At 46.2% G+C, this 12,115-nt stretch overlaps 1 protein-coding gene across 2 annotated transcripts in view; it reads right to left on the reverse strand.

Moving 5' to 3' along the window:
• The window catches only part of PDCD2 (programmed cell death 2), a 351,150-nt gene that overhangs the window by 310,567 nt on the left and 28,468 nt on the right, over positions 1-12,115 (reverse strand). For both annotated transcript variants that reach the window (XM_063917636.1, XM_063917635.1), the window contains exon 2: positions 7,279-7,524. In XM_063917636.1, coding sequence (XP_063773706.1) covers positions 7,279-7,524 — 246 coding nt within the window. The remainder of the gene's footprint in view (positions 1-7,278; positions 7,525-12,115) is intronic.

Consider the following 12,115-nt stretch of genomic DNA (forward strand, 5'->3'; position numbering starts at 1 on the left):
CCTGGCGCAATACCTGTCCAGTTTTTTGTTGAGGCGAGACGCCATCATGTCCACCATTGGTCTTTCCCAACGGGTTACCAGCATGTGGAAGACTTCCGGATGAAGTCCCCACTCTCCCGGGTGAAGGTCGTGTCTGCTGAGGAAGTCTGCTTCCCAGTTGTCCACTCCCGGGATGAACACTGCTGACAGTGCTATCACATGATTCTCTGCCCAGCGAAGAATCCTTGCAGCTTCTGCCATTGCACTCCTGCTTCTTGTGCCGCCCTGTCTGTTTACATGGGCGACTGCCGTGATGTTGTCCGACTGGATCAACACCGGTTTTCCTTGAAGCAGAGGTTCTGCCTGGCTTAGAGCATTGTAGATTGCTCTTAGTTCCAGAATGTTTATGTGAAGAGACGTTTCCAGGCTCGTCCACACTCCCTGGAAGTTTCTTCCTTGTGTGACTGCTCCCCAGCCTCTCAGGCTGGCGTCCGTGGTCACCAGGATCCAATCCTGTATGCCGAATCTGCGGCCCTCCAATAGATGAGCACTCTGCAACCACCACAGAAGAGATACCCTTGTCCTTGGAGACAGGGTTATCCGCTGGTGCATCTGAAGATGCGACCCTGACCATTTGTCTAACAGATCCCTCTGTGAAAATTCGTGCATGGAATCTGCCGAATGGAATTGCTTCGTAAGAAGCCACCATTTTTCCCAGGACTCTTGTGCATTGATGTACAGACACCTTTCCTGGTTTTAGGAGGTTCCTGACAAGCTCGGACAACTCCTTGGCTTTTTCCTCCGGGAGAAAAACCTTTTTCTGAACCGTGTCCAGAATCATCCCTAGGAACAGCAGACGAGTTGTCGGCATTAACTGGGATTTTGGAATATTCAGAATCCAGCCGTGCTGTTTTAGCACTTCTTGAGACAGTGCTAATCCCCTCTCTAGCTGTTCTCTGGACCTTGCCCTTATTAGGAGATCGTCCAAGTATGGGATAATTAATACGCCTTTTCTTCGAAGAAGAATCATCATCTCGGCCATTACCTTTGTAAAGACCCGAGGTGCCGTGGACAATCCGAACGGCAGCGTCTGAAACTGATAGTGACAGTTTTGTACAACGAACCTGAGGTACCCCTGGTGTGAGGGGTAAATTGGAACGTGGAGGTACGCATCCTTGATGTCCAAGGACACCATAAAGTCCCCTTCTTCCAGGTTCGCTATCACTGCTCTGAGTGACTCCATTTTGAACTTGAACTTCTTTATGTACAGGTTCAAGGACTTCAGATTTAGAATAGGTCTTACCGAGCCGTCCGGCTTCGGTACCACAAATAGAGTGGAATAATACCCCTTTCCCTGTTGTAGAAGAGGTACCTTGACTATCACCTGCTGAGAGTACAGCTTGTGAATGGCTTCCAAAACCGTCTCCCTTTCGGAGGGGGACGTTGGTAAAGCAGACTTCAGGAAACGGCGAGGCGGATCTGTCTCTAGTTCCAACCTGTACCCCTGAGATATTATCTGCAGGATCCAGGGATCTACCTGCGAGTGAGCCCACTGCGCGCTGAAATTCTTGAGACGACCGCCCACCGCCCCCGAGTCCGCTTGAGAAGCCCCAGCGTCATGCTGAGGCTTTTGTAGAAGCGGGGGAGGGCTTCTGTTCCTGGGAAGGAGCTGCCTGTTGGTGTCTCTTCCCCCTTCCTCTGCCTCGTGGCAGATATGAATATCCCTTTGCTCTCTTGTTTTTAAAGGAACGAAAGGGCTGCGGTTGAAAAGTCTGCGGTTGAAAAGCAGGGACTGCTGCACGACGGGAATACCCGTTAATTAGACAAATGCTAACTCATTAGATATCAATGCAGCATGTTCACCCACATAATGTTTTGAGTACCATCGTTATAGCACGTACTTACAGGGTTTGATACCGGGCTAAGTGACATGCACGGGAATGCCAGATAAGTGGATCAATGCTGATTGAATATATGCCGTAGCAGTACGTTTGTTCCTGGATTTTACAGCTAGAAATATCCTCTAAATTAGTCAGTATTAAGTGTATATACAATAGTAAACCATATCAGCACACTGCTAATTGAGGAAGTACTTTACAATCGGATTATAATTAATCAATTAGTCATGGTAGTGTGTTCACGATAGTAAACCATGCTAGCACACTGCTAATTGAGGAAGTACCTTATAATCGGACTATAATTCTTTTTAAATCACTCCTACAAGTGCCTCTATTACCATTTCTATATTTTTCACCTGTGGTCACGGGGAGCAGATAAACTATAATGTAGCCAATTCAGGATCATAATGAATATCAATACTGAGGGTATCTAATCTGACGGCACAAACGAATGTGCCAACCCTTGCTCGCACATTTAATATCAGCATTCTAATTAACCCCATCCAGATACAGTTATTTTGCTGTTACAGTGGGGTAGAAACAAGTAACTTTTGTGATTGAAGTGTTTATGTGATAGAAGAACACACTCGCAATTTAGTCAATTTCGCAATAAAGTTGTCTCTTTAATTCCCAATGAGCATAATGACACACGCCTTATGAAACATCGCTCAGTTTCATTGATCAATACACCTTATTCACTTTACACCACTGGCGATACGGCTGTGTGTATACATTAGGAGTGAACGCTCGAGCGGTATAGGATAGCAAATCCAGGGCATACAAATCCGTTTAAACACCAACTCCTTGTTCTACTACAAAGTTGAGAAAAAGGAAATAATTTATTGACACATATGGGCTGTTGGTCGTAGTGTGTGTGAGACATACAAAGGATCTATAAGAATATACACATACCATAGCGGACACTGGGATTTGGAAGTTTTCTGTAGCCATCAATTGTGGGCTTGATTTATTCATAGTATACATTACAGATTTATTTGTGAATTCATTAGTATTCCAATCAACTTCCATCGATAGTTTTTGCAATCATCGAAGTGGAGATATTTTTAATTTCACTATTTTTCTATCTTAGAGCACCTTATTCTTTTTCTATACGTAATTTTAACCATATATTTCGCTATGCTGACCGGTTTACGGCCTCTTAATGTGACAATAAAAGTTATGTTTTAATTTATCCCCTGTGCACCTTACCAGTACAACCCCATTCTCTTTCTTCCATATCATGTGTTGCTCATTGGTTGTCTTAGGTAGCACCCCCAAGATTGATGTATATTAAATCTTTAATTTTTGTATTGGGGTTATTAGAAGTGATTTATTTCACTTTACTATTTCTTAATATGAAATTTGAGAGTGCAGATCTTTTTTCCTAGTTCTTGTTGTTGAGTAGCTTGAGGTAAAAAGGTGGATTTCCCGGCTGTAGCCGTGGCCACCAAATCTGATAGACCGACTCCAAATAACTCCTCCCCTTTATACGGCAAAACTTCCATATGCCGTTTTGAGTCCGCATCGCCTGACCACTGTCGCGTCCATAAACTTCTTCTGGCCGAAATGGACATAGCACTTACCCGTGATGCCAGTGTGCATATATCCCTCTGTGCATCACGCATATAAAGAAATGCATCCTTTATTTGCTCTAAAGACAGTAAAACATTGTCCCTATCCAGGGTATCAATATTTTCAATCAGGGACTCTGACCAAACTACTCCAGCACTGCACATCCAGGCTGACGCTATAGCTGGTCGTAGTATAACACCTGTATGTGTGTATATACTTTTTTGGATATTTTCCATCCTCCTATCTGTTGGATCTTTAAGTGCGGCCGTCTCAGGAGAGGGTAACGCCACTTGTTTAGATAAGCGTGTGAGCGCCTTATCCACCCTAGGAGGTGTTTCCCAGCGCGCCCTAACCTCTGACGGGAAAGGGTATAAAGCTAATAACTTCTTTGAAATTAGCATCTTTTTATCGGGGGCAACCCACGCTTCATCACATACATCATTTAGTTCTTCTGATTCAGGAAAAACTATAGGTAGTTTTTTCACACCCCACATAATACCCTGTTTAGTGGTACCAGTAGTATCAGCTAAATGTAACGCCTCCTTCATTGCCAAAATCATATAACGTGTGGCCCTACTGGAAAATACGGTTGATTCGTCACCGTCGCCACTGGAATCAGTGCCTGTGTCTGGGTCTGTGTCGACCGACTGAGGCAAAGGGCGTTTTACAGCCCCTGACGGTGTTTGAGGCGCCTGGACAGGCACTAACTGATTGTCCGGCCGTCTCATGTCGACAAACGACTGCTTTAGCGTGTTGACACTATCCCGTAATTCCATAAATAAAGGCATCCATTCTGGTGTCGACCCCCTAGGAGGTGACATCCCCATATTTGGCAATTGCTCCGCCTCCACACCAATATCGTCCTCATACATGTCGACACACACGTACCGACACACAGCAGACACACAGGGAATGCTCTTAACGAAGACAGGACCCCACTAGCCCTTTGGGGAGACAGAGGGAGAGTTTGCCAGCACACACCAAAAGCGCTATATATGACAGGGATAGCCTTATAATAAGTGCTCCCTGTATAGCTGCTTTTATAATATAATTTTTGCCACTATTTTGCCCCCCCTCTCTTGTTTTACCCTGTTTCTGTAGTGCAGTGCAGGGGAGAGACCTGGGAGCCGTCCTGACCAGCGGAGCTGTGTAAGGAAAATGGCGCTGTGTGCTGAGGAGATAGGCCCCGCCCCTTTTCCGGCGGGCTCGTCTCCCGCTCTTTAGTGTATTCTGGCAGGGGTTAAATATCTCCATATAGCCCCGGAGGCTATATGTGAGGTATTTTTTAGCCAAATAGGTTTTCATTTGCCTCCCAGGGCGCTCCCCTCCCAGCGCCCTGCACCCTCAGTGACTGCCGTGTGAAGTGTGCTGAGAGGAAAATGGCGCACAGCTGCAGTGCTGTGCGCTACCTTTAGAAGACTGAGGAGTCTTCTGCCGCCTATTCTGGACCTCTTCATGTTTCAGCATCTGCAAGGGGGCCGGCGGCGAGGCTCCGGTGACCATCCAGGCTGTACCTGTGATCGTCCCTCTGGAGCTGATGTCCAGTAGCCAAGAAGCCAATCCATCCTGCACGCAGGTGAGTTCACTTCTTCTCCCCTAAGTCCCTCGTTGCAGTGATCCTGTTGCCAGCAGGACTCACTGTAAAATAAAAAACCTAAGCTAAACTTTCTCTAAGCAGCTCTTTAGGAGAGCCACCTAGATTGCACCCTTCTCGGCCGGGCACAAAAATCTAACTGGCTTGGAGGAGGGTCATAGGGGGAGGAGCCAGTGCACACCACCTGATCGGAAAGCTTTACTTTTGTGCCCTGTCTCCTGCGGAGCCGCTATTCCCCATGGTCCTTTCAGGAACCCCAGCATCCACTAGGACGATAGAGAAATATTGTATTAAATGACCTTAAGGCTGTGTGTATAAGGTGTATATGAAACAAATGAATTGTGTGAATGTACACACACTTTGTTTAATGCACAGTTATAAAAATATTGGCTAAAATTACCTTCAGGCTGTGTGTATAAGGTGTATATGTAACATAAATGCATTCTGTGCTTAGACTTAGGTCCCATCACCTTGATATCTCATTATGGTATGCAATTATTCCAAAATACAGAAAAATCCGATATCCAAAATACCTCTGGTCCCAAGCATTTTGGATAAGGGATACTCAACCCGTAATACCAATTTTCGGGATAATCTGGATACAGAAGTGTCAACCATAGGCGGATTTTCCCACACCTTCCTATCTTCTGCAGGAAAAGGAAAGGTATTTAGCACCCTCTTAGGGATAAGGAATTTCTTATCAGGGTTCACCCATGCTTGCTTAGCTAAGGTGTCCAATTCCTTAGAGTCTGGGAAAGTGGCGGGAGGATTTGGGTTTAACATTAAAGTGTAATTCCTCTTGCATTTCTGATTCTTTATCGGGTATGTGGAGTACTTCACGTATAACGTAAATAAGGGCCTCAACCCCAGGAGTTAAAGAACCTTCTTGTTCCCATTCTACCTCTCCCTCTTCCCAATCCTGGGATTCTGACTCTGAGTCAGACTGCACAAGAGGGAGTGCACGCTTATGTGGGATTCTCAGAGGAGCCTGCATGGGCTGACCGAGGTCTCTAGGAGCAGACCTTCCAGCATCAATAGACTGTCTAAGAGCTTGACATTCCTGCCTACCAGTGGCTATTTCAGCATTATTGTTTTTAAATTAAAGGACTCTAGCCAATCAGGCCCTCCACTTGCACACTGTGAGGGTATTGCACACTGGGTACACCACAGGGAATCTTGAGATGCTGGTAGCACGTTGCATATATTACACATAGGCTGGCTGTCAGACAAGTTGCTAAGTACCACACTTAATACAGCAACTATAAAATAAAAAATTACAGCAGTACAATATATATTATATATATGTTATTTACCCAGCTATAGCCCAAACCAGCCCCCTAAAGCAGTGACCCGGACCTGGTACAGGGGAGAGACAGGAGAGATGAAGGGACCAGCACACTAGCTCAGCCCAGGCTGAGTCTTAATAGTTATAAAATAGCACCTAAATGCTTTTTGAAGCATCCACTGCCAATTACAGTGCCCCCCAGCCGGTTTATGACCCACTAGAATACCAGACAACAATGGTGGTTCAGTGTGTGTTAGCAGCTGCAGCTCTGAGGTGAAATGGCGCTTCTTGCTGCTCTGGTCCCGCTCTTCGGAAAGCCCCACCCACTTGATGGCGCACGGCCCCGCAGCGTTTATCCTGGCCTGAATATATAGCCCAGACAGCCTAAATTGTCTCCCTTAGGGCCCCAGGGCGCACCTCGGGCTCTGACATGGCTAGGTTAGAGGAGCAGGGGGCACCGCGACGTGACCAGAGCCGGGGAACGCCGTCCTATCTTGCCGCCATTATCACCAGGGACCCGCTTGTCGGGACCCTGGTGTTTACTCACCACACCAACGATCTGTGTCTCTTCGGCTGGTGTGGGCTCACTCCGCAATTTAACTGAGAACAGCACCTCAGGAGCTCAGTGTCCTGGCAGCAGGGAAACAGACCATTAACTCTCTATTAAGTTTGGCTGCAACCCTTCCCTGAATCCCTTGAAGCAGGTACACTGAATGACAGACAGTGTACCTGTAAAATAAATTTCTTGCAGCTCTGAGATGTGCACCCAGCTCCTGGGGCACATTTTCTAAGACTGAGTCATGGGGAGGGGCATAGAGGGAGCAGTCAGCATACAGCAGAGTTTTTATTATGTGCCAGTGCTCCTGCGGACCGCTCTATTTCCCACAGTACTAGAATTCCCCAGTATCCACGAAGGACGGTACAGAAATACTGTTTAATACCCTACTTACCAAACTCTTCACTGCATAACTGCTTATGTTGTAGCTTCCAGTCCATCACTTGATGCAATTTGCTACAGAAATTCACTTTATGACATTTTGAGCATGACTTTGGCCCCAAACAGCCACAAACTCTACAGAGACGAAGGCCACATTTCAACTGAAATCTTGTAGAGTTTTCTCCATCACATGGGGGTGAATCAGGTGGTGGGCCATAAGAATAAGTAGTATTTTTCCGAGGCAGTTGATTTCTAAAAACTAAACGAGAACAAGTGTTTACAATAAATATATTCCTTTACATAAAATGCACAATATCATACATCCCAACAGATTTTTGCGGGACAGTCCCGTTTCTTTGGTTGCTCTCTGGTGAATACACGCTTTTCACAGGAGACAAAGGTTTAGAATTATCAATCCTTGGAGACTGATAAATTGCACAGTGATAAAGTACGGTGATAAAGTACCAGCCAATCAGCTACTGTCATCACAGAAAGGGTAGTGGACAAGTGGAATAGCCTCCCATCAGAGATGGTAGAGGCTAAGACAGTAGAGCAATTTAAACATGCATGGGATAGACATAAGGATATCCTTACAAAGAAATAAGGATCAAATAAGGTTAGAGATAAAAAATAATGTATAAAAAAAAAAAAAAAAAAAAAGAGGGGGCAGACTAGATGGGCCAAGTGGTTCTTATCTGCCGACAAATTCTATGTTTCTATGTTTCTATTTTTCATGTAACATGGCAGTTAGGAGCTGATTGGCTGGTACTTTATCACCATGCAATTTATCACTCTCCAAGGCTTGATAAATCTTGACCAGAGGGTCTGGGGTTATGCCAGCAGCTCACAGAGCACTAGGCTTGCCCCCAGTGTGACGGATAATGGGGGCGTGGCTTGTGATCACAGCATTGCTGCAAAGCCACGCCCCCTTTTGGAAGTCTTCGACACGAGAGAAGTTCCAACTCCAGCTTTCAACACGTTGGGAGGGCTGCAATATTTTAGCAAACGTACATAAAAACACACAATGGATTTCTGATGACAAGAAGATACTTGTATTGCTTAGGCGTAGTCCTAAACTATAGAGAATGAATACCAAAATCCACCTAATGTCCTGGTCATCTTCAATGCCTGTCCCATTTCATACCACTGCAATAATGGGTGTGGTATAATACATTGATAATGTTTAGTCATTAGGTCAACAGTGAATGGTCGACATGCATTAGGACGACAGGTACAAAAGATTGACAGATGAAAGGTCGACAGTGCAATGGTCAACACGTTTTGGGGTTTTTTTGTGGTAAATCTTGGATTTTCCTTTTTTTTTTTTACGGTTATCTGACCCCGATCAATAGAAACTTTGATGCTCACCACGCTTCAGGCTTGGTGGCTCGCTCCGCTTGCCACAGATGTCAACTTTATCCACTGTATACCTTTTGTCCCTATCGACCTAATGCATGTTGACCATATGAGGTCAACCTAATAACAGTCTACATAGACACTGTAGATCTTCTTTACCTCACCCACATATCCTTATGTTTTAAACATATAGAATTATATATACACAATGATGCACTCAGGCACCAGTCTCATCTTGAAACTACAATAACCATGGGAGATGTGTATCCATTAACATTTAAAAAAAAAAAAGGGTGAACATAGCTACCAACCATATTTTGTAACTGCTCAGCCTATATATATATATATATATATATATATATATATATATATATATTTATTTATTTATTTGGTAAAAGTCCATACAAACAATAATGGAGGCAGCTGTAATGTGTACATTTAGGACCGGATTTAAAATAAGATTTTTCTTACCGGTAAATCTATTTTTCGTAGTCCGTAGTGGATGCTGGGGACTCCGTAAGGACCATGGGGAATAGAGGGGCTCCGCAGGAGACATGGGCACTTTAAGAAAGAATTTAGATTCTGGTGTGCTCTGGCTCCTCCCTCTATGTCCCTCCTCCAGACCTCAGTTATACCCCTTTTACACTCGCACTCCCAGGTCACTCCCGGGATGCATTCCCGGGACTGACCCCTTTCACACTGCATTAAGACCTGGGATCGACCCTGGACAGCCCCATTTACACTGATCCCGGGATATCCCTGCAAATTCATATGTATGTCATTAGAAATGGCCTTGGGCTCAGAAAAGATGACATCATCTTTTCTGAGCCCAAGAAAGCTCCAATCCGAGGCCTTTTAACAGTCCCGACATAGTGAATCCCGGGACGGGCCCTTTCACACTACACAGCTTCCCGGGACGGTCCCGGGACCAACCCTGGTCGAGACTAGGGTTGAAATCCCGGGATGCTCGACCCGGGAAATTGTCCCTGTACCCTTTTTCACACTGACAAAAATCCCGGGATGATGCGCGTTCACGTGCAAAATCCCGGGATTTTCATGCGAGTGTAAAAGGGGTATTAGAGAAACTGTGCCTGGAAGAGCTGACATTACAAGGAAAGGATTTTGGAAATCCAGGGCAAGATTCATACCAGCCACACCAATCACACCGTATAACTTGTGATAAACTTACCCAGTCAACAGTATGAACAACAACAGAGCATCAGTTCAACCCAGATGCAACAATAGCATAACCCTTATTGCAGCAATAACTATATACAAGTATTGCAGAAGAAGTCCGCACTTGGGACGGGCGCCCAGCATCCACTACGGACTTTGAGAAATAGATTTACCGGTAAGTAAAATTTTATTTTCTCTAACGTCCTAGTGGATGCTGGGGACTCCGTAAGGACCATGGGGATTATACCAAAGCTCCCAAACGGGCGGGAGAGTGCGGATGACTCTGCAGCACCGAACGAGCAAACACAAGGTCCTCCTCAGCCAGGGTATCAAACTTGCAGAACTTTGCAAAAGTGTTTGAACCTGACCAAGTAGCCGCTCGGCACAGCTGTAATGCCGAGACCCCTCGGGCAGTCGCCCAAGAAGAGCTCACCTTCCTAGTGAAATGGGCCTTAACTGATTTTGGCAGCGGCAATCCAGCCGCAGAATGAGCCTGCTGAATCGTGTTACAGATCCAGCGAGCAATAGTTTGCTTTGAAGCAGGCGCACCAAGCTTGTTGGAAGCATACAGGATAAACAAAGAGTCTGTTTTCCTGACTCTAGCCGTTCTGGCTACATAAACCTTCAAAGCCCTGACCACATCAAGCAACACGGAATCCACCAAGTCAGTAGTAGCCACAGGCACCACAATAGGTTGGTTTATATGAAAAGATGAAACCACTTTTGGCAGGAATTGTGGACGGGTCCGCAACTCTGCTCTATTCGCATGGAAAACCAGATAGGGGCTTTTATGTGACAAAGCCGCTAATTCTGACACACGCCTAGCCGAAGCCAATGCTAGTAGCATGACCATCTTCCACGTGAGATATTTCAATTCCACCATTTTGAGTGGTTCAAACCAGTGGGATTTCAGGAAACTCAACACCACGTTAAGATCCCAAGGTGCCACCGGGGGCACAAAAGGGGGCTGAATATGCAGCACTCCCTTCACAAACGTTTGAACTTCAGGTAGAGAAGCCAGCTCTTTTTGAAAGAAAATGGATAGGGACGAAATCTGGCCCTAAACGGAACCCAATTTTAGGCCCAAAGTCACTCCTGACTGTAGGAAGTGAAGGAAACGGCCCAGCTGGAATTACTCCATAGGGGCATTCCTGGCCTCACACTAAGCAACATATTTTCACCATATACGGTGATAATGTTGAGCTGTCACGTCCTTCCTAGCCTTTATCAGCGTAGGAATGACCTCATCCAGAATACCTTTTTCCGCTAGGATCCGGCGTTCAACCGCCATGCCGTCAAACCCAGCCGCGGTAAGCCTTGGAACAGACAGGGCCCTTGTTGCAACAAGTCCTGTCTTAGAGGAAGAGGCCACGGGTCCTCTGTGAGCATTTCTTGCAGATCTGGATACCAAGTCCTTCTTGGCCAATCCGGAACAATGAGTATTGTTCTCACTCCTTTTTCTTATGATTCTCAACACCTTGGGTATGAGAGGAAGAGGAGGAAATACATAGACCGATTAGAACACCCACGGTGTCACTAGGGCGTCTACAGCTATCGCCTGAGGGTCTCTTGACCTGGCGCAATACCTCTGTAGTTTCTTGTTGGGGCGGGTTGCCATTATGTCCACCTGTGGCAGTTCCCACCGACTTGCAATAGTCCCCTCTCCCCCGGGTGGAGGTCATGCCTGCTGAGGAAGTCTGCTTCCCAGTTGTCTACCCCCGGGATGAACACTGCTGACAGTGCGCTTACGTGATTCTCCGCCCAGCGAAGAATTCTGGTGGCTTCCGCCATCGCCACCCTGCTCCTTGTGCCGCCTTGTCGGTTTACATGAGCCACAGTGGTGATGTTGTCTGACTAAATCAGAACAGGTTGACCGCGAAGCAGGGTCTCTGCTTGACGTAGGGCGTTGTAAATGGCCCTTAGTTCCGGGATGTTGATGTGAAGGCAAGTCTCCTGACTTGACCACAGACCTTGGAAATTACTTCCCTGTGGGACTGCTCCCCACCCTCGGAGGCTTGCATCCGTGGTCACCAGGATCCAGTCCTGAATGCCGAATCTGCGGCCCGAGAAGGTGAGCACTCTGCAGCCACCACAGGAGAGACACCCTGGCCCTGGGGGATAGGGTGATTAACCGATGCATCTGAAGATGTGATCCGGACCATTTGTCCAGTAAGTATCATTAAAAGGTCCTCGCATGGAACCTGCCGAAGGGAATGGCCTCGTATGATGCCACCATCTTTCACAGGATTCGAGTGCAGTGATGTACTGACACCTGTTTTGGTTTTAATAGGTCCCTGACCAGTGTCTTGAGTTCCTGA

The sequence above is a fragment of the Pseudophryne corroboree genome, chromosome 4 (assembly GCF_028390025.1).
Source record: "Pseudophryne corroboree isolate aPseCor3 chromosome 4, aPseCor3.hap2, whole genome shotgun sequence".
Taxonomy (NCBI): Eukaryota; Metazoa; Chordata; class Amphibia; order Anura; family Myobatrachidae; genus Pseudophryne; species Pseudophryne corroboree.